Consider the following 20,520-nt stretch of genomic DNA (forward strand, 5'->3'; position numbering starts at 1 on the left):
GTTTGAAGGAAGGCGTGGTCAAATGCAGCAGAGAGATTAGGTTGAATGGGAGTGTCCACTGGCCATTTACAGACCCTTGGTGACCCTGGTGATGGCGAGGCTAAGGCAAAAAGGAAAGAGGTGATTGATGAGATGAAGTCCCTGAAGAATGGAGAAATGACATGCAGAAGTATGACCCCCTTCCCAGGAGCCTGGAGGAGAATACAAGAGGACAGAGCAGATAGAATTACTCAGAGGAAAGGGATTTGAGTCATGCTGTATTATAGGCTCCATGCCACCAGGGATGTGGAAGGCAAGCTCATTTGCTGAGAAATAAGGGCCTGGTGGCAGAGGGGAGGAGAGGCAACTAGGGACAGACAGGTCAATAGCCCAAGGGCTCTGCTGAGGCTGGAGACCATAGATTTGAGTTATTTTCAGCCTGCATGGTACTGTGGTTCTTCTCCAGCTGTAAGTACAGAGTCACAGATGTGACACTGGGCCCATCCAAAGCTGGAGGATGGCAGAGTAACTATAAGGGCAGGACCAGATGGCACAGAAGTCGATGGCTGGGGTGGCTGAGATGATGCATCGAAGGATCAGTCTGGATTGGGAGGGAGTGAGGCTGGAAAGACGGAAATAGACTTCGAGGAGAGGGAGGGGTCACAGGTTGGGGCTCAGAGAAGTCGAATGGCGGGTGCTGTGAGAGGGAGGGGGCAAGAGAAAGCTTGCGAGGTTAAGATTTCAGAGGGGGAGCCAGGGCAAGAGTAGAAAATAGTTGTGGAAATAAATTTCTAAAGGGAACTGTTAGGAGCCAGGAAGAAGGGACTGGAGAGAGCCCAGTGATGAGGGCTGTCACTAACACTCACTGTGTGCCTGCTAACTGTCAGGCGCAGGTCCAAACCCTTTCTTTACATATACCATCTCACTATAACCCTATGAAGTCTAAGTATTGCTATTATTCTTGATTTACGGATGAGAAAACTGAAGCACAGAGATGTGAAATAACCTGCTAGCAATTGGGAGCCTGGGACGGGATGCCTGGAGCCCGAGCTCATATTCCTGTCCATTACACTAGCCTGCCTCCTGGGAGTCAGGGGGAGCCCAGGTGAGGAGCATTATTGGGTGTACTCGACATAGTCCTCCCTCTTCTGGGAGGCAGTCTAGTTCCTAAGACACATCCATTCCTCAGGGAGGGAAGGGGTCAGTTATTCATCTAGGGCTGAAACACTCGGTCCCTCCCAAACGGAAGCGAGGGTGGAGGAGGGACAGAAAGTGTGGAAAGAGAGAATATCTGTTGTGCTGATATCTCCAGGTCCTCAGGTCAGACTTCAGAACTCCTCGTCTGAAGCGTCCCTCGATGGTTACCAGGTGAAGGGTCAAGCCCTTGACCTCAGGGTGGATGGAGGCCCACAGCTCTGACAGCCTCTCTAGAGCTTACTGCTTGCAAAGCCTGCTCTAGTATGAGGCAGACAAACTGGCTAATTGTTCCCACTTAACAGTTGAGGTAACTGAGACGTGCAGAAGAGTACCTTGCCCACAGTCACATAACTGGTAAAAGGCACACTAGCTGGATGCTGAATCCAGTGTTCTCTCCATGGCCCCACCCCGCGTCTACCGCTGGGGACGAGGATGACATGTCCCTCTCAGGAAAGCCAAACCTTTCAGGCATTTGTACAGGGAAGGAAGAATTCTACTTCCTTCCCTCTTTTTCTCCCACCCTCCCACTCTTCCCGCCCCCACCTAACTCCATCAGTGGAAGACTAATGGACCAGCAGCATCCTTCCGACTTTGGCTTTGACAGGGGCCCACTGTGACCAGGGCTGGTGGATCAGGGACTCTACCTGAGGAGCTGATCAGGCCTAGCCCCGCTCAGAACTGCAGACTCCTAGGGTGGCCAGGGCAAGGCTGGCTTCATCCATTTTACTCCTGGGTCAGGCTGAGAAATGGCCATACCCCTCAATGCCAGCAAGGTCTCCTGTCCGTGAGGGGAGCTGGACCCAGGCAATGGGCCTTCGGTCAACAATAGTGAGAAAACAAGCATCAGTTAGACCTGAGTGAGTGTCCCAGCTTTGTCCCTTATAAGCCATGTGACCATGTCCAAATCACTCAGCCTCTGTCCTTAGCCTCAGCTTCCTCATCTATAAAATAGGTATAATAAAAATATCTACCTCGTAGGGTTGTTGGGAAGATTAAATGAGCTAATACATGTGAAAGCATCCAGCACAGAGCCTGGCTAGTGAATGCTTAGTTAATGAGTGGTTGCTGTTATTAACACTAGATGAGATTTTGCAATGTCAGAGGAAAGGGCAAATCCCCAGTGGATGGGCAATTCTGACTTTGACCAATTTGGGGGTAATGGAGTCTCACACCTCGTTACACCACCTGGAGGAGGTGGGCAGCCTTATCTTCGGTTTCGGTGGAAGCTTCTAAGAAGTCGGTCCCTTCTTTAGGCATTTTTGATAACCTAGTTATTTAACTGATCTGTCACAGGCTCACTTTCATTCATTTATGCATTCATCCATTCACTCAACAAGAATGCTGAGCCCCAGCCAGGGCTGACTTTCAGCTGATCAGCTGGCTTAAAATATTGACAGACTTCGAATCTATTGGTAAATGGCTGCTAGCTCAAGCACCTAAGCATTTCCAGTCCCTCCCATTCACCTCTGCAGCTGCCCTGACTCCTCCCCTGGACCACCCCACCACTCCTCCCCACTCTCCAGCAAATGAAGGGTTAACCTGTAGTCAGAAATAATTGTTGCAGAGAGAGGGCTGTGAAGGGGCATGGAGAAGCGCATCCTTTTGCTTTACCTGAGGGGAAGCGCTTGATCTCCACGGGAGGACTAATAGATGATCAGCCCTGACACATCTTGCCACTTCTCAGACCTTCTGGGACTTAGCCTGAGCCTCGTGGGTGGAGGAAGCTCTTTCCTGAGAAATTCTGTTGCCACCTTCCTCTGGCTGGTTTCAGCCTCTGGCAGCTCTCCCCAGCACCCTCCCCAGGTGATTGATGAGATGAAGTCCCTGAAGAATGGAGAAATGACATGCAGAAGTATGACCCCCTTCCCAGGAGCCTGGAGGAGAATACAAGAGGACAGAGCAGATAGAATTACTCAGAGGAAAGGGATTTGATTCATGCTGTATTATAGGCTCCATGCCACCAGGGATGTGGAAGGCAAGCTCATTTGCTGAGAAATAAGGGCCTGGTGGCAGAGGGGAGGAGAGGCAACTAGGGACAGACAGGTCAATAGCCCAAGGGCTCTGCTGAGGCTGGAGACCATAGATTTGAGTTATTTTCAGCCTGCATGGTACTGTGGTTCTTCTCCAGCTGTAAGTACAGAGTCACAGATGTGACACTGGGCCCATCCAAAGCTGGAGGATGGCAGAGTAACTATAAGGGCAGGACCAGATGGCACAGAAGTCGATGGCTGGGGTGGCTGAGATGATGCATCGAAGGATCAGTCTGGATTGGGAGGGAGTGAGGCTGGAAAGACGGAAATAGACTTCGAGGAGAGGGAGGGGTCACAGGTTGGGGCTCAGAGAAGTCGAATGGCGGGTGCTGTGAGAGGGAGGGGTCAAGAGAAAGATTGCGAGGTTAAGATTTCAGAGGGGGAGCCAGGGCAAGAGTAGAAAATAGTTGTGGAAATAAATTTCTAAAGGGAACTGTTAGGAGCCAGGAAGAAGGGACTGGAGAGAGCCCAGTGATGAGGGCTGTCACTAACACTCACTGTGTGCCTGCTAACTGTCAGGCGCAGGTCCAAACCCTTTCTTTACATATACCATCTCACTATAACCCTATGAAGTCTAAGTATTGCTATTATTCTTGATTTACGGATGAGAAAACTGAAGCACAGAGATGTGAAATAACCTGCTAGCAATTGGGAGCCTGGGACGGGATGCCTGGAGCCCGAGCTCATATTCCTGTCCATTACACTAGCCTGCCTCCTGGGAGTCAGGGGGAGCCCAGGTGAGGAGCATTATTGGGTGTACTCGACATAGTCCTCCCTCTTCTGGGAGGCAGTCTAGTTCCTAAGACACATCCATTCCTCAGGGAGGGAAGGGGTCAGTTATTCATCTAGGGCTGAAACACTCGGTCCCTCCCAAACGGAAGCGAGGGTGGAGGAGGGACAGAAAGTGTGGAAAGAGAGAATATCTGTTGTGCTGATATCTCCAGGTCCTCAGGTCAGACTTCAGAACTCCTCGTCTGAAGCGTCCCTCGATGGTTACCAGGTGAAGGGTCAAGCCCTTGACCTCAGGGTGGATGGAGGCCCACAGCTCTGACAGCCTCTCTAGAGCTTACTGCTTGCAAAGCCTGCTCTAGTATGAGGCAGACAAACTGGCTAATTGTTCCCACTTAACAGTTGAGGTAACTGAGACGTGCAGAAGAGTACCTTGCCCACAGTCACATAACTGGTAAAAGGCACACTAGCTGGATGCTGAATCCAGTGTTCTCTCCATGGCCCCACCCCGCGTCTACCGCTGGGGACGAGGATGACATGTCCCTCTCAGGAAAGCCAAACCTTTCAGGCATTTGTACAGGGAAGGAAGAATTCTACTTCCTTCCCTCTTTTTCTCCCACCCTCCCACTCTTCCCGCCCCCACCTAACTCCATCAGTGGAAGACTAATGGACCAGCAGCATCCTTCCGACTTTGGCTTTGACAGGGGCCCACTGTGACCAGGGCTGGTGGATCAGGGACTCTACCTGAGGAGCTGATCAGGCCTAGCCCCGCTCAGAACTGCAGACTCCTAGGGTGGCCAGGGCAAGGCTGGCTTCATCCATTTTACTCCTGGGTCAGGCTGAGAAATGGCCATACCCCTCAGTGCCAGCAAGGTCTCCTGTCCGTGAGGGGAGCTGGACCCAGGCAATGGGCCTTCAGTCAACAATAGTGAGAAAACAAGCATCGGTTAGACCTGAGTGAGTGTCCCAGCTTTGTCCCTTATAAGCCATGTGACCATGTCCAAATCACTCAGCCTCTGTCCTTAGCCTCAGCTTCCTCATCTATAAAATAGGTATAATAAAAATATCTACCTCATAGGGTTGTTGGGAAGATTAAATGAGCTAATACATGTGAAAGCATCCAGCACAGAGCCTGGCTAGTGAATGCTTAGTTAATGAGTGGTTGCTGTTATTAACACTAGATGAGATTTTGCAATGTCAGAGGAAAGGGCAAATCCCCAGTGGATGGGCAATTCTGACTTTGACCAATTTGGGGGTAATGGAGTCTCACACCTCGTTACACCACCTGGAGGAGGTGGGCAGCCTTATCTTCGGTTTTGGTGGAAGCTTCTAAGAAGTCAGTCCCTTCTTTAGGCATTTTTGATAACCTAGTTATTTAACTGATCTGTCACAGGCTCACTTTCATTCATTTATGCATTCATCCATTCACTCAACAAGAATGCTGAGCCCCAGCCAGGGCTGACTTTCAGCTGATCAGCTGGCTTAAAATATTGACAGACTTCGAATCTATTGGTAAATGGCTGCTATCTCAAGCACCTAAGCATTTCCAGTCCCTCCCATTCACCTCTGCAGCTGCCCTGACTCCTCCCCTGGACCACCCCACCACTCCTCCCCACTCTCCAGCAAATGAAGGGTTAACCTGTAGTCAGAAATAATTGTTGCAGAGAGAGGGCTGTGAAGGGGCATGGAGAAGCGCATCCTTTTGCTTTACCTGAGGGGAAGCGCTTGATCTCCACGGGAGGACTAATAGATGATCAGCCCTGACACATCTTGCCACTTCTCAGACCTTCTGGGACTTAGCCTGAGCCTCGTGGGTGGAGGAAGCTCTTTCCTGAGAAATTCTGTTGCCACCTTCCTCTGGCTGGTTTCAGCCTCTGGCAGCTATCCCCAGCACCCTCCCCACCTCCTACCCCTCTCAGACTTTTTTCAGTGTCTTTCTTCCCTGACATATTAACTTGAATTCATTTTCTCCCTCACCATTCCCATAGACATTGCAATCACAAATGATCTATTAATTCACAGTCATTACAACCATTACTGCAATGATTATTATTGTGCCTTCAAGTTAAGCCATTTTGTACAAGGAAAAGTGAAGCCACTAAGTGGGGACGAGAGAGCAGCTGATAATTCCCTCATAAAAAGAAATGAAGGGGCTTCTTCCCCTGGACTCCAGGGATGGACCTTTCATTAGGTAACTAATGGGGTTCTTCAGAAATGAGTGCCAGTTAGCAGGGAGATACTTCTGTATCTAAAAGCAGGGCTCTACTGTTAGAGGCAGCGTTTTCCTTCTCTTTTATGGATCAGAAAACTAAGACTTATAGAAAAGTTGTGAGGTTTACATTAGATAGTGTATATAATGAGTCTGACACAACAAAGCGGCCACAATCAGATCTGCCCTGTTCCATTTGGCCATTTCCAGTGCACCTCCTTCAGTCAGGTCTGTTGGACTCAAAGGAGCATGCATGACTGAGGTGCGGGTGCTTACTTCTCTGTGGATAAAGAAGAGGTACTAGGCTTGGTGCGACTGAAAAAACTCTCTCTTGCCTCCTCTCCCCACCTCTCCTATCCAAGCAACCACACGTACACTCCTCTCCATGGTACTGAATCATCACTACATGCACAACTCTTTTTCTGGAAAATGGATGGCAGGACTCATCTCAAACTTCATGCTTCTCCCTCTGTGTGCCGTGCTTACTTCTGAGAATGAGTCCCTTGGTCATGGTTCAAGGTAGCCCCAGAATTTCTAAAGCTGAATTTCCTGGCAATCTTTGAAGCCTTCTTGTATGTTGCCCCCTCCCTCTCTCAATGTTGCCTTGGTGTTGAAAAAAAAAAAAAAGTCCTGAGTTCAGCGACCTTGGCAGGAAGTGGCATAGGTTAGTGGGTGGGGCCAAAGCCCAGATACCAGATATCCTTCCTGTGGGACCCATTGCCCTTATTTCTTTAACAAATCTATTAACTTTGAGCATTCCACTGGCTAAGAAAATAGACTCTCCTCTTTTTCTTTTTCAGTGGTTAGAAAATAGACTCTCCTCTTTTTCTTTTTCTCTCCTCTTTTATTCTTTATTTTATTTACTGAATTCCTACTAGTGTCTGTCCTTATGTTCCATAAGAGGAATACCAAGATTGAGGATGCATGGTCCTTGCCTTCGAGGTGCTTCCAGTCTAAAGAGAGAGTCTGACACAGCCACAAGAAATAATAACACAAAGTGATAAGGGAGAAAAAGAGAGAAGTGTAAGATGCTATGGGAGCCCCATAGAGGGGCCGATTAATTGTTTGTTAGAGCCAAGGAAAGTTTTACTGGAGGTGAGTCTTGAAGGAGGAGGAGGAGTTGTTGAGATGGCAATATAATGAGGAGGAAAGGCATTCCAGCAGAGACAACAGTACATACAAAAGCGCCGAGGCATAAAAATGTATCTGTTTTATAGGGAGTCATGTGACCAGGCTTATATTTCAAAGACCTCTCACCTTGGCTGTTAGGAAGAGGTTGGATGTGGGCAAGGCTGGAGCAGAGAGACAAGTGAGGAGGAGGCCAATGAAATCTCCAGATGGAACGCATCGAAGAAGTGAGCTAGAGCTAGGGCAGTGGAGTTGAAGCTGGAGACGTAGAGACAGACATGAAGGACATTAGAAACATCAGGAATTCTTACCTGGTTGTACTTGAGGTGGGGAGAGACAGAGAGGAAGTCCAGGAGGGGAGATGCTACGATGCTTTCCCAGAAATCGAAGCTGTAAGAAACAGCCATGCAATGAGGCTTTACTATTCCTGGTGCACCCTGCCAGAGTGAGGAGACTTGCTGAGGATGGGCAGCAAAGATGAGAGTAGAGGAAGTATCAGGCTCCACAGAGGAGACGGATACCAGGAGGAGCCTCCCACATGCTCCCATTCCACTGCCATCACAACCAGACTGGGTACAGGGGAGAGCAGGAGGAAGACAGAAAGAGGAAAAGGAGTAGTCGTGGCTTCTACACATGGTGAACATGAAAATAACATCCTAACCAGGACATTTCTGAAAGTGAAAGGGATGATCTTAGTAATTTCACCAAGATCTGCCTCATAGGCTTTTCGCCTAGAACGGATTCTCCCTTCTCTGCTGGGGTTGATATGTTATTATCCATTTTCTTTCTCAGACTCAATGGAGGAAAAGGAATCTCCTGATAACAGCAACAAAAATATTATATTACTATATTTATTGAGTAATTACTACTGCCAGGCATCATGCTAATCCCCCTTACTTGTATTATCTCATTTAATCCTCGCAACAATGCAATGAGGTAAGTAACTTTTTTATCTGATGAGGAAATTGAACCTTAGGAAAGGTAAGCCACTCATTCATGGTCACGTAGTTGGCAAATGATGGGGCTAGGACAGGCATCCAGAAGGTCTGGCTCCAGAACCTGTGCTTGTATCCAGACTGCCCTTCTGAGGGGCTAGAGGCTATACTTATTCCCGGTTGGGTCCCTGCCATGTCCCAAGGCACTGGTGAGTCTCAGGGTGGGCCGTTGCCTGAGCCCCACCCCATGCCTCCTCCTCAAGCCAGACCCATCTTCTCTTTCATCTCTCACCGGATGACATTGGTCCATTGTCCCTGAGAACCCCGAGGTCCAGAAGCATAAACATACAGCTTCCTGCCCAGACCCACCTACAGAATTGTCCAGGTGTGAGTGTACCTGTATGCACATTCATCACCTCCAAGGACAGGAGTTCATAGTTCATCCCTGTGCTCACATTTATACCTCAGCCTTTCTCTGCTGCTCTGGGACATTGGGGCATCAATTACTCCTTGGTCTTCTCACCTTCTCCCTCTTCACTGAGTTTTTTCTTTTCCTGTGTTGAAGAAATCCTCTATTTGTCTCACCAAGTTGTATGCTCCCCAATGCCTATAGGACAAAATCCAGGTAGTTTTGTGAGAGTCAGGGTCCTTCTTGATCTGGCCTTTCTTCACTTCTCCCATTGCTTCTCACACCACCTCCCTGCATGGTGCCCTATGCTTCAACTCCAGCTCCTCCTCTGTAAAATGGCCTAATAACAATCTTAACTCATAGGACTGTTAGGATGAAATGCTCTAATGGATGGCAAGCACTTAACATAGTTCCTGACACAGGCAAATGTTCAAATAATGTTAGGGATTATTATTATTTCAACGGTGGTGGAAGAATCTTGGTGGGTTCCATAAGTGGATGGCATTGAAACCAGCCATTGAAAGATAGAGAGGAGGTGAACATGTGGCATTGCAGGGGACCAGGAGTGCGGGCAGGGGAAATAGCGAAGGTATACGGAAGTTAGTGCTCTACCTTGAGAGGATCAAACTGGCTGGGCCCAGAGGCTGTAGAAGAGAATACTAGAGGATATAATCAGGAAATGCAAAGGTAACCTGAATTTGGACTTTGTTCTGGTGACAGTGGGGGCCATGGGAAGGTGCTAGGAGGGAGTGATTACCCTCAGCCTGCCATAATCTTGCTGAACTTTTGCATCAGGTCCTGATTCCCTACCTCCTCTCTGCTCTCACACTACAACCAGAGGGGTCTTTTGGAAACCATTCTCCTGTCCCAGCCTTACATTTTCACTGGCATAAGAACCAGCCTCCTTTTTGTGTGAGCAGAGCCCGCCTGGCCTGGCCCCACCCATCTCCTCTTCCTCACTCTCTCAGCTCCATCCGCACTGGCCTTCCTCCAGTCTCCCCTGCTTGCTTCAGTCAACAACGACATAATGAACATCTACATATTCGCCATGCAGGGCCTCCCTCAGGGCCTTTGCACATGTTGTTCTCTTTGCCTGGAACTATCTCCTTCCTTCCTTCCTTCCTTCCTTCCTTCCTTCCTTCCTTCCTTCCTTTCTCTCTTTCTCTCTCTCTCTCTCTCTCGCACGCTCTCTCTCTCTTTCTTTTTTTAAAACCTATTTAATTCTTACTCATCCTTCACATCTCAATCCAAATGTCCTTCCTCCAGAAAGTCTTCTCAATTCTCTCCCTTTTATAAGTTCTCATGATACTGCGTACCGCTCCCTTGTAACACGACCCATAGTTGCAATTTTACCTCTATTTGTGTGATCGCAATGGAAGCCATCCTCTTCATCTAAGCTCTGTGAGCACAGGAACCGGGACTCTTGCACACTGCTGTATCCCAGGGCCCTAGTGCAGTGCCTGGCATGAATATCTGTGGAGTGAAAGGGTGGTGGGGAGAACAGAATAGAGAAGAACAGAGCTTCAGGAGGTTGTTATTATGGCTCGAGTGAGAAGTGGCTCCTGGCATTATTAGGGCAGGTGCAAGGGAGGAGAGTTGCAATGGAATTGACTAGGAAAGGAAATTGATTAGTAGGGTGGGATGAGGGAGGGGTTGGGACTGAGCCCATGGGAGGACTCCAGGCTGTGGCCAGTAACTGGTGCTTGGACAAGCAGAAGGAGGAGCCCAAGGCTAGGAGCAGATCTGGAAAGTAGGAAGCTATGGTTTGGGGCAAAGCAAGTTTGATGTCACGGCTGTGGCAGGAGGGTGGTGTTGGCCTGGAATGAGCTTGGAACAGGGAACTATGGGGTGGGGATGGGGGTTTGGTTAGAATTCAGAGAGGTGAAGAGGACAGACCCTAGGGAGAGGGGCACCCACATGAAGAAAACAGAGAGGGGAAGGGTCCCTTTTCTGAACTTCGGCTTCTTCAAAAGTAGGCAATACTGTCAATCTCATAAGATGATTATGAGGCTAAATGAGATAATTTAGGTACAGTCCTTAGCAAGTAGCCTGGCACAAAGTAAAGGCTCAGTGAATCATCATCATCATCATCAAGATACTTGACTGTATTTCTATGATGAACTTGGGAACTCGGGAGCCTCGAATAATCAGAAAATAAATAACCAAATAAGCGGCCTGAGGCTTTGACAGCAGTCATAGCTTTCGTGGACTCCGGGCTGTGCTTATTCTCAAAGTCCAAGAAACATCCAGGAGTTCCAGAGCTGGAGGAATCAGGTCGTAGGCCAGCCTGGTCAGCTGGTAGGCGCCTGCACTGTCATAGGCAGGAAGGTCCTCCACGGAGATGCCTGGGACATGCTTCCTACTGAGCCATCCCGGGAACTCTGAGGAGCCTCTCTGTCAGACTGTTCATCCCCACCCTTCAGCCACCCAATTAACCAAATTAAATGGGGCTAGGAAAAAACCAAGCACACTGAGAAGGAGTGAAATATATCAAATGGGGCCCCTGTGAAGCCATGTATGGCTTCTCCCAGTCCCAGCATTCCTGGTTCAAACCCAAGACAGCTGCCTTTCTCGTGTGATCTGTGAAGTGGGCTTGGTTGAACAAAGACATGGCTCCTGGGTAGAAAGGGAGGACCTGTGATTTTTTTCTTTTGTGGCAACAGGGCTTTCACAGAGGAAAGAAGGCAGGCCTGTCCGGCCACTGAAAAAGCCACAGGGGCTGCCTCAGGATCTCGGTACAGCTGCAGCAGTGAGCCTTGGCTGGGGGTCTGGGGGAGCCTGGCTTATCTGCTTGCACCAGCTCAACATGGCCTGTACCTGGTCCACCTTCTCAGGCTCTCGGTCTCCACCGTACTACCCTGTGGTTCTGTAGTTCTGCATTGCTTGGTTCTGCTTCCAGCTGTCCCCAGCCAGCAAGGGGCAGGCTTGGTTAGGGGTCTCCACAAGAGGTCTGGACCCCTTGAGTCCTGGCCACTTCTCCAGGAGGAGCTGGCTTCCACATCTTAGGCACAGCTGCTGGACTGCAGGCTGCAGCGGGGACCAGGTGTGGTCTGGAAGCTTGGGTGAGGGGACCCCACAGGGCTGCCAAGGACAGCCATCCTGAGGTCTCTGCCACCCTCTCTCTGTAGTCTCGAAGTAGCGTGCAACAGGGAGACATGGACGGAGCCCGGAGGCTGGGCCGCCTGGCCCGGCTGCTCAGCATCGTCTTTATCATCATGGGGATCATCATCATCATCGTGGCCACGACTGTCAACTTCACAGGTGAGGCCCAGCCATATGCCAGCTTGCTTGGTATGAGGGAAGCTAAGGGGGTAGCTTGGCCTCCTGGGGCAGGGGCAGTGGAGTGGGGAGAAGGTAAGGGCCCATGGGGGCCAGAGCTCATCCTCTTACTCCAGAAAAGCAACCCAGTTCCCAGCTGAATGGGACTGGCTTTCTGAATTGTCTTATGCCACAGTGGACCAAGAGGAAAGTGGGGAAGAGGATGGGCCTAGGAGTCAGAAGCACCAACGGCCCTGGGTCCTGGGCTGGTGTCTGGTTGAGCCTCACAAGTTTTATGTCTAAAGTACTAGGAAGAAGCCTCTAACGCAGAGGCTTTTGTGAGTGTAACAAGATAATGGATGTGACTGTTTATAGACTGTGGGCTTGCCACACAAGCATCCCTGCTGAGATGGCAGTGACATGCCCCAAGTAAACAATGCATGTGGTGGAAGTCGGGAAGTAACACCTCTGTGAGCACCCAGAGGTGGCCCAGGGAAGTTATCCAGGCAGGGAATCGTTTTTCAGGGTGACTCCCAGCTGTTCACAAAGTCCATGCGGCTTCTGGACTATACGGGTCAGCATCGTCCATCTCCGTCCCTTCACACTCTTGCATTGGGAAGCCCCCAGGGATCTCTGTCCCTTGCAGTGATCGACCTAAGCTTTTCCCCTAAAGAACTTGCTACTCCAAATGTGCTCCACGGACAGCGGCAGTGGCTGCTGAGCCCAGGAACGTGTCAGAAATGCACGATCTCGGGCCCCAACCCAGACCCACTGAATCAGAGTCTGCATTTTAACTAAGATTCCCAGCTCATGTATTAAAGTTTGGGAGGCACTGGTCTAGAGTACGAAGTACTCAACTTGGGACCAAAAGCCTAGGATTTAGCCGCGGGGTCCTGGGCAACCTTGACCACTGAGGAGAGGGAAGAGTTCAGGTTTCTAATCAACCTGCCTGGGTTCAAAACACACATCCTCCACTTTTTATCTGTCTGGACTGAGGCACATTCCATGATCTCTCTGACTCTGGTAGACAGGCAGGTACGTGAGCGGCAGGAACCTGTTCTCCCTGGCATTAGCCCCAGTATCATTATGGTGCCTCAGTCTCCTTCGTCCTGCTGCTGCTTGTCATTTTAGCCACGACTCTTTCAATGGCAAGTGACAACTACTGAGTTCAAATGGCAAAGGAAATTGTTTAGCTTTTACTGAGAAATCCAAACATAGATCGTTCTGTGTTCAGAGGTCACACGCTCAGCTCGGAACAAGTCACGCAGACTGCAGTCCTCTCCTTGGCAGGAGTTCAGTTCCACCAAGAGCCCCAAAGCAAATGATCCCTGTTGTCATTTCCCACTAGGAAATCCTCAAAACCCCCAACTCCTCCAAACGGGGACCTGAAGACTCCATGTTCTGAGCTCTGCTCTGACATACTGTTCTTTTCTTTACAGTTCAGAAGAAATAAAAGTAAGCAGGATGCTGCTGGCAGAGGCAGGCTCTGGCCAGCTGGAATGCTCCCAACCCACACACCCCACATACAGCAGAGGACAGGACAGTGACTGCCAAGGGCCCACCTGTCCCTGAGCTCCAAAAGCACAAACTCGGAGGGAACCCCCCGTGTCACTCCACTATCAGCCTACATCAGATGAGTAAAACGAGAGGAAGAAAGGAAGGAAACTGCATTTACTGTGAAACCAGAGAACGACACGGTTTAATCTCATGGACACAGCCCAGCATTTTGACTCCAGTGTTCTGACTTGTTTCTCATCCCCACAGTTTCCTGGCATTTACCGAGTAGCATATCTTGCCAGAAAGAGAAGAAACTAGATCCGCAAAGAGCCAGACTATGGTGGGAGAGAAGCAGCACATTCCCTGCATGACCACGAGCAAAGACATATGGGACTTTCTTTGTATTTTTCTTGAGGAGAGATAAAAAAGACTGTTTGCATGCCTTGTGCCACATGCTTGCTGCAACCCCAGCCGATGCCCTGACCTCAGAGGCTGAGCAGCCACTCAGCACGTGTCCTAGAACTTCCAGCACGCAGATGTGCAGCTGCCCTGGAAAGAGGTGACAGCCACATTTCAATCCTCCGTTGCAGGGTAGAGGGGCTGATAAGAATGTTGGTGAAGGAATGGGGACAGTACGACCCATGAACCTCTCCCAAACTTGTTGGCCTCAGGAGCATCTCTGCCGAGAGCTATGGTCCCAGCAAGCCTCCCAGGATGACCCAGTCCACCTGTTGTTCCCTGCATGTGCTGTAGCCTGGGGCACCAACTGAGAACCCCTGGGTCATGACCCCACAACCTCCCTGCATCAGCTGGTGAGGAGGAGCCTGGGCCTGAGCTCTTTCCTGCCATGGCCCCCCACAGTCTGGGGTGCAAACCTGTGGCTTCATGCAGAGTGGCTCAGGTGGGGTGTGGGCTCCTGGCTTTCAGCTCAGCTGCATTGAACGCTCTCTGCTTCACCCTGTGCTCCTGGCCATCCACACAGAAGAGGCTTCCCCTGGAGGAGGCTTTGGATTTGCCCTGGGAGGGCCCTCCCGTGGGCTCCTAGGTAGTGTCTGTGCTGCCTGTAGGGGAGTAGGCCAGAGAGTTTTTATGAATATTTGTTGTTTCTCAGCCTAGAGAATTCCAAGACAGGAAAGAGCCTGGCTGAAGGATCCAGTCTGCAGGAGAATTGGGGGCCCTGGGTTTGGGAATATACTCACTTGCCTGGGGGCAGGGAGCTGGACAGTATGACCTTTGTCTCAGGACCTAATGAGATACCTGAAAGGATCGAGCAGGGCTCCTGGGCCTACTACCTGGCTGGTGGCCCCAGCTTCTCCCCAGACATCTCTCTGGTACAGGCCTAGCTCACAGGGGCCTCTCCTGCACACGACCTTCCCCACTGGTTTTGGTTTCCAGAATCTCAGAGTGGGATGCTCCAGGCTTTCTTGCCCTGGGAGGCTCTACTTAGCAGCCAGGGTTACTGTGCCCCACGGGAGGGCAGGCTCCCCACACACAGCCAGAATGGGCCTAGGTTGGCCAAGAATGTTTTCCTGAGCCCATTCAGGACCCTCACGCCTCCTCTTGGGGCCCCTACCAGTGCCCCCCGCCCTCCTCAGAGGCCCCTGGGAGGGAGCCTGTTAGTGCAGAGGCTCTGTCTGCCAGGAAAGGCTCTGGGTCCAAAGGGAGCCTTCTAGGAGTGACCGTGTGACCACCAGATGGGGAGGGTGCAGGTCCCAGGGGCCCTGGGCAGATCTCTCTGGGGCAGGCTTTCCAGAGTCAGTCCCCACCAGGAAATAAACTCCAGCCTCTTCCAATCCTAAAGGAAGGGCTGGCTGGGTTTGCTTTATGGGACCTTTGAGGCCAAAATAGAAGTGCTGTTTGCTGGGGGAGACAGGGGGTGAGCCCAGAGTATTTGCGGCACTTGCACGTTCAGGTCAGGCCCGGGGAGACGTGAGGTCTATGGAGTCTGACATTCACAGGCTCCAGCTCTGGAAGGAGGGGTCAGGCATCGATGGTCTCCCAGCAGGCCCCAGGGGTCCTCTGCCTCAACATTTCATGGAGAAGAGAGAAACAAATCAGACAGTTTAGGCATGGCCTCAAGGGGAAAAGGATGGCAGAGATGAGAGTCTGCATCCTGTAGGCACTGGGACTGTCACACGCAACCAGAGCTGCCCCTCCCCCGCAGTCATACCCATACACACACACACTAGTTCACACTCAAAACCCAGAACAGTTGAGAAAGAGAGAAGCCACCAGCAGACAGTCACAGGGATAAGCGCGAGCTGGAACGTTCTTTCGTTCAGGCAAGAACAACCCGAGAGTTTTCTAGTCGTACCAAGGAAGTAGCTCAGAGGTTTCCAAGGTGTATGAAGGAGCAGAGGCCCCAAGAGACCAGCCTCTCCAGCAGAGAGGAGTACAGGGCCTGAGAACAAGAAACCCTTCAGAGATAAGACTGGGTGGGGGGAGGGTCCCTGCCACACTGACCCCACAGGCAGCCTGGCACTGCCAGGCCTTGCTGAAGCTGGAACTGGCCCTTCCCAGCTCCATTGTGGGTCCAGCTGCTGACTGCATGAACACAATTGTCCCCAGCTTGGGGAGCTGACCCAGCCTCTCCCCGTGTCCCATAGGGAGCAGCAAGAGCTACCCCTCACCACTGGCACCACACTCACCAGGTCACCCCTCTGTATTTCTCAGCATGGAAAGAAATAAAGCTGACTGTACGTGTGTGCTGTGGGCCTGTGCATTTGTGCTGCTGGGGTCAAGGGCTTCCAAACAACTAGGTTGGGGGCAGTTCACTCAGCATGTCAGTCCAGGGTCAGGGCTGAGAGCCGGGCACTGGGAAGCCTGGGCAACATGGCCAGCACAAGGCACTGCCCAGGGCAAGTCATTGTTCCTCTCCGTGCCACAGTTTCTCTGGTGAGTAAGGCTGGTCCCAACTTCCCTCGTTGGTTCTTTCCGAATGTGAACAAAGATCTCAAAAATGGAAAGAAGAGGGCAGGAAGCCAGCACTTGCTGATAGCCTTGTGCATTCTGGGCCTTTTACACACACTGGTAAATACACACAGCTGTCCTTGAGGGCTACTGTCCCAGGTCCCACCATGCCTGGTACATAGAAGGCACTGAATAAATGCTAGTAAACTGACCCCACCCTTAAGTCTGACTCCAACACTGGCTTCTTGCTGTCATGCGGTCGCCCGGAGAGGAAAGCCCTACAGAAGGAAAAGGTGAGGTAGCTGCATGTTGGGGGAAGAAGCAGAGGCCCATTCCCCAGGCTGCAGGATGAAGCAGGCAGGGGTTGCTTGACTGTGGAATGTGGCAAGAGCCTCAGGAGGGTAGGCCAAGAGGCGGGGTGGGTGCGGGCAGCCAGTGGGAAAGGAAGGAATTGCCACATGGCCATGATGAGCTGCCAATACCAAGGGCAAGAGGCTGGGAGAAGAAGGAGAAGGGGAGGGCGTAGGGCGGGGGTGGGACAGGAAAGGAGAGAAATTCACAGGACCCAAGAGACAGTGGAGCAGAGTGGATCAGGGGATGGGAGCTGGAGCCAGCTTGCCTGGGTTCAAATCCTGCATGGCCCCGTTTTTAGCTGTGTCCACTTGGGGCCATGGGAGCACTTTCCATGTGCCAGGCTCCAGGCTCTATGCTTTGTGCGAATTATTTCATTTAATCCTCAGAATACCTCGAGGTGTTTCATCCCACTTTCCTAAGAAGAAAACGAAGCGTAGAGAGACCTGGTGACTTGCCCAAGGCCATATAGTCAGGACATGGCAAAGTAGGACAGTTCTCAAATGCTTTGGTGGTAGGAGCCTCCCCTGCCTTATAAAGTCTGTAAACTATTCCGAGGGAGTCAGCCCTTTCCATGTCCTTTAACCGCACTGCCTGGCATTGTGACAGTCATATCTCTCTGCAGCTTTTTGTTTCAGTGCTGCATTGTGATCTTTCAAAGGCATTTTAAGCACCACCTGGGGGTCTAAATTAAGATGAAACCTCACCTGTGTAATGCTACCAATTCAATAACATGCAGGTGAATAGCCACCTTCTACACACTGCCAGGAACAATCACATCACTTTACTGTCTGGCTCGGTGGCCCGAATGTTTTTTTGACCTCATTTGTCAGACACAACCCAATTTTAGAAACTTTAAAATGGGAAAAGGAGGGGCAATGTGTCTTAGAATCAGTAAGGGAAAAGTTGGAGCTTCCACAAAGCGGGAGGCCTCAAATGACAGATGGCTGTGCCCTGGGAAAAGTCACCTGGCCTCTCTGAAACTTGACTTCCCACTTACGAATGGAATGGGGTGATAATCTGCTCTGCACACCCGATGGGCAGTTGGAGGCCTGATGACACTTTCTAGTGAACCGTGAGGGCCGGAGACACATGGGGGACGCAAATATCAATTTCCCAGGGCCCAGCTTGGAGAGTACCCCAGAATCTGGGAAGTTCAGAATCCCTGCTCTCCTCCACCCCCAGCCCTACCTGCCTCTTCCTGCTCCATGACGTATGACAGGAGAGAGGAAAGCTCTCTGGCCCACGGCCCCAAGCCTTTCCCTCATTGCTGTGTCACCTTAGGCAGGCCCCGGCCTCTCTCCAGCCTCAGTCTCCTCAGGGTAAAGGAGTGTGAGCTGAGCAGGTCTAGAGTGGGCTTCTCAATCCTGGCTGCACATTGGAATCACCTGGGAACTTTGAAAAATGCCGATGCTTGGCTGCCACTCCTAGAGAATCTGATGTAAGCGGTCTGGGGTGTGGCCTGAGCATCTGAATCTTTAAAAGCCTTCCAGGTGATCCCAATGGTCATTTGCGGTTGGGAGCCACTGGGCTAGACTATAGGGCTTTGTTACGCTAAGTTAGCTTCGGCATCACTGGAGCTGTCGGAAATGCAGAAAGTCAGGCCATACCCTGACCTAATGACTCAGAATACCTGCCTTTACCAAGATCCCCAGGTGGCTCACTGCACTTTAAAGCTGGGGAAGCTCTGGACTAGGCACCCGAAGCTAAGTGGATGGGTTTTGCCACAGCTTTGCCACAGGATCCCCATAGGCACAGCTTCTCCAGTGGGTCTTTGATCTCCTCTCTAAAAATCATTGTTTTCCTTTCTTTCTTACTTACTACCAGGGTCTATTGTAACAAACTGAGAAAATCTAGCAATACTTAGAAGCAAAGAGGACAAAGGGAGACATCTCACATAAGCTTGGGGGTCTCGTAGAAGAGATATGCACCCCACTTACCAGAGTGTTTGCCAGTGAGGCTGCAGACTTTGTGGAGAAGGCAGCCTGTGTGTGTGGGTGGGGGCGGCGGCGGGGGAGGAGAGAGGGGATGGGTGTGCCCCGAAGGCACAGTTTTCCAAGGAAACATGGACCTTCCCCTTTCCCCAACCTCTGGCCCCCCACTCTGGACTTGCTGGAAACTGCTTGGAATAGAGAAAATCAAGCAGGTATCTTAAAGCTGCTTGGATGGAAACTTCTACTCATAACCAAAATTAACGCCCTGTTTCTCTTGGGCCTTCAGCCCCCAGACCCTAGGCATGGGAAGAAGAGTGGAGGAAGGGACCTTGAGAAGCTGTGCTGTCTCCTGCACCCGTATCCTGTGGCAGGAATTCCTACGCCCACAGTTGGTCCAGGTACATATGGTTCCTTTGAGCTGATGGAAATTATAAAAAGGTCCCCTTTCTGGGAGTGTTTGTAGCCTCATTCCAGCCTGGTGCCAAGGACAGCTGGATTTCAGAGGCCTGGGCACAGAGGCTGCCACACTACCCCGCCGCAGGAGGGCTGTGGAGAGTCCCTTCCTGATGCCAGGCGTAGAGTTGGTCAGCTGGAAGCCAGGGCGTCTGCCTCCTGCATAATTGATCTGCCCCCTGGCCATGGACATAAATAATTAATCAGGAGAAGGAAGTGCTGAGGATTGCAAATCAGAGGCATCCAGGCTCCCCGCCACCTCCCAGCTTAGGGATTGCTTTCCTTTGCTTAAGGGGCTTCTGGGGAGGCCCTGCTGAATCTCAAGTTTCTCTTCCTGTCCACAGGGCAGGCCCAGGGAAGGCCTCTCAGGTTTGGGAGGTAATGAAACTGTTCCAACCGGACAGAGCTGACTGTATGTAGCCCCAGGTGCCCATCCTTGCCCTGTTTCTGGTCACCTGGGGCTCTTAAGTCACATGGCTTGATTCACACGCTGAGCCCTTTAACACCTCTGATTAGGTGGAACGTTTTATGCATGAGAAGGATCTAACATCATCCTGACCTGCACAGTAAACATGAATCGTTACCATTGGTGTCATTTATAACAAATGGTGGCTTCTTTCATTATTGCCACAGTCTTAGTGGAGGGCTGAGGGCACCAGTTGGGAAGGGGGTGAGCACTGGGGGTAAGCCTGGTCGGGGTGGGGTGCAGTCAGCTTCAGGGGTGTGGAACCTCTGGATATGGGTGCAGGTGAGCAGAGCTGGAGGTGTGGGACAGGGGGTGGTAACGATGATGGGGACGACATTCAGGTTTCCTACAGTGATTTTCCTTCTCTGATCAAACTTCAAACGACAGTCTCAGGGGCTTCGAAGTGGCCGGGAAAGGCAGGGGAGCACCCAGGTGCGGCAGTGGGACAGTGGGACAGCAGGTGTTGGAGCGCCAGCTCGGCCCATTTAACCCATGTTTATTAATGGTGCTGAACAATGTACAATATCAGGCCAAACCAGGCGTGCAAGCAATGTTTACTTCTTTGTAACCAAATTTAATTTCTCCTTTGCCCCCTTTCTGCCTGGTGGCAGAAACATAAGCTCAGTCAGCTCGGATTTCTTTCCCCTTTCCTGGGGATGACAGCAGGTTGAGGTGTCCAGGACAGCGGCGGCGGCAGCTGGTCCTCGCTGTAGTCACTGAGACATCCTCATTCCGTCGTCCTTAGTCTCTGCAAATGGCTGTCGAGTCGAACTTCTGTCCCCCACATCCATCCCAGCTCTTGCTCACTGCTCCTCTGACTTCTCATGTGCCCATGGATAATTCAGTTGTTTCCTTGCTGAACGCATCAAGAAATGTTTTTGGCCGAGGCCCTCCAATCACCGGTCTTCACAAGATAGTCGTTGTTGTTGTTATACATTTTTGTCATTGAAGAAGTTCGGAGGTAGGCGGCCCAGGGAGGTGCAATGCCTCCTCCATGGAGTCATCGCCCAAGGTGTCTTCGCTCTTCTTGTGTCA

The 20,520-nt window shown here is 51.1% G+C and overlaps 1 protein-coding gene across 1 annotated transcript in view; it reads left to right on the forward strand.

The window, feature by feature from the left end:
- The window catches only part of TUSC5 (tumor suppressor candidate 5), a 16,817-nt gene extending 3,406 nt beyond the window's left edge, over window positions 1-13,411 (forward strand). Inside the window, exons 2-3 of the mRNA XM_011359904.1 lie at window positions 11,745-11,877; window positions 13,314-13,411. Of these exons, the coding sequence (XP_011358206.1) occupies window positions 11,745-11,877; window positions 13,314-13,327 (147 nt within the window). The 3' untranslated portion in view covers window positions 13,328-13,411. The remainder of the gene's footprint in view (window positions 1-11,744; window positions 11,878-13,313) is intronic.
- The last annotated feature ends 7,109 nt before the right edge of the window (window positions 13,412-20,520 follow it).

Source organism: Pteropus vampyrus, unplaced genomic scaffold (assembly GCF_000151845.1).
Source record: "Pteropus vampyrus isolate Shadow unplaced genomic scaffold, Pvam_2.0 Scaffold50, whole genome shotgun sequence".
In the NCBI taxonomy this organism is placed as follows: domain Eukaryota; kingdom Metazoa; phylum Chordata; class Mammalia; order Chiroptera; family Pteropodidae; genus Pteropus; species Pteropus vampyrus.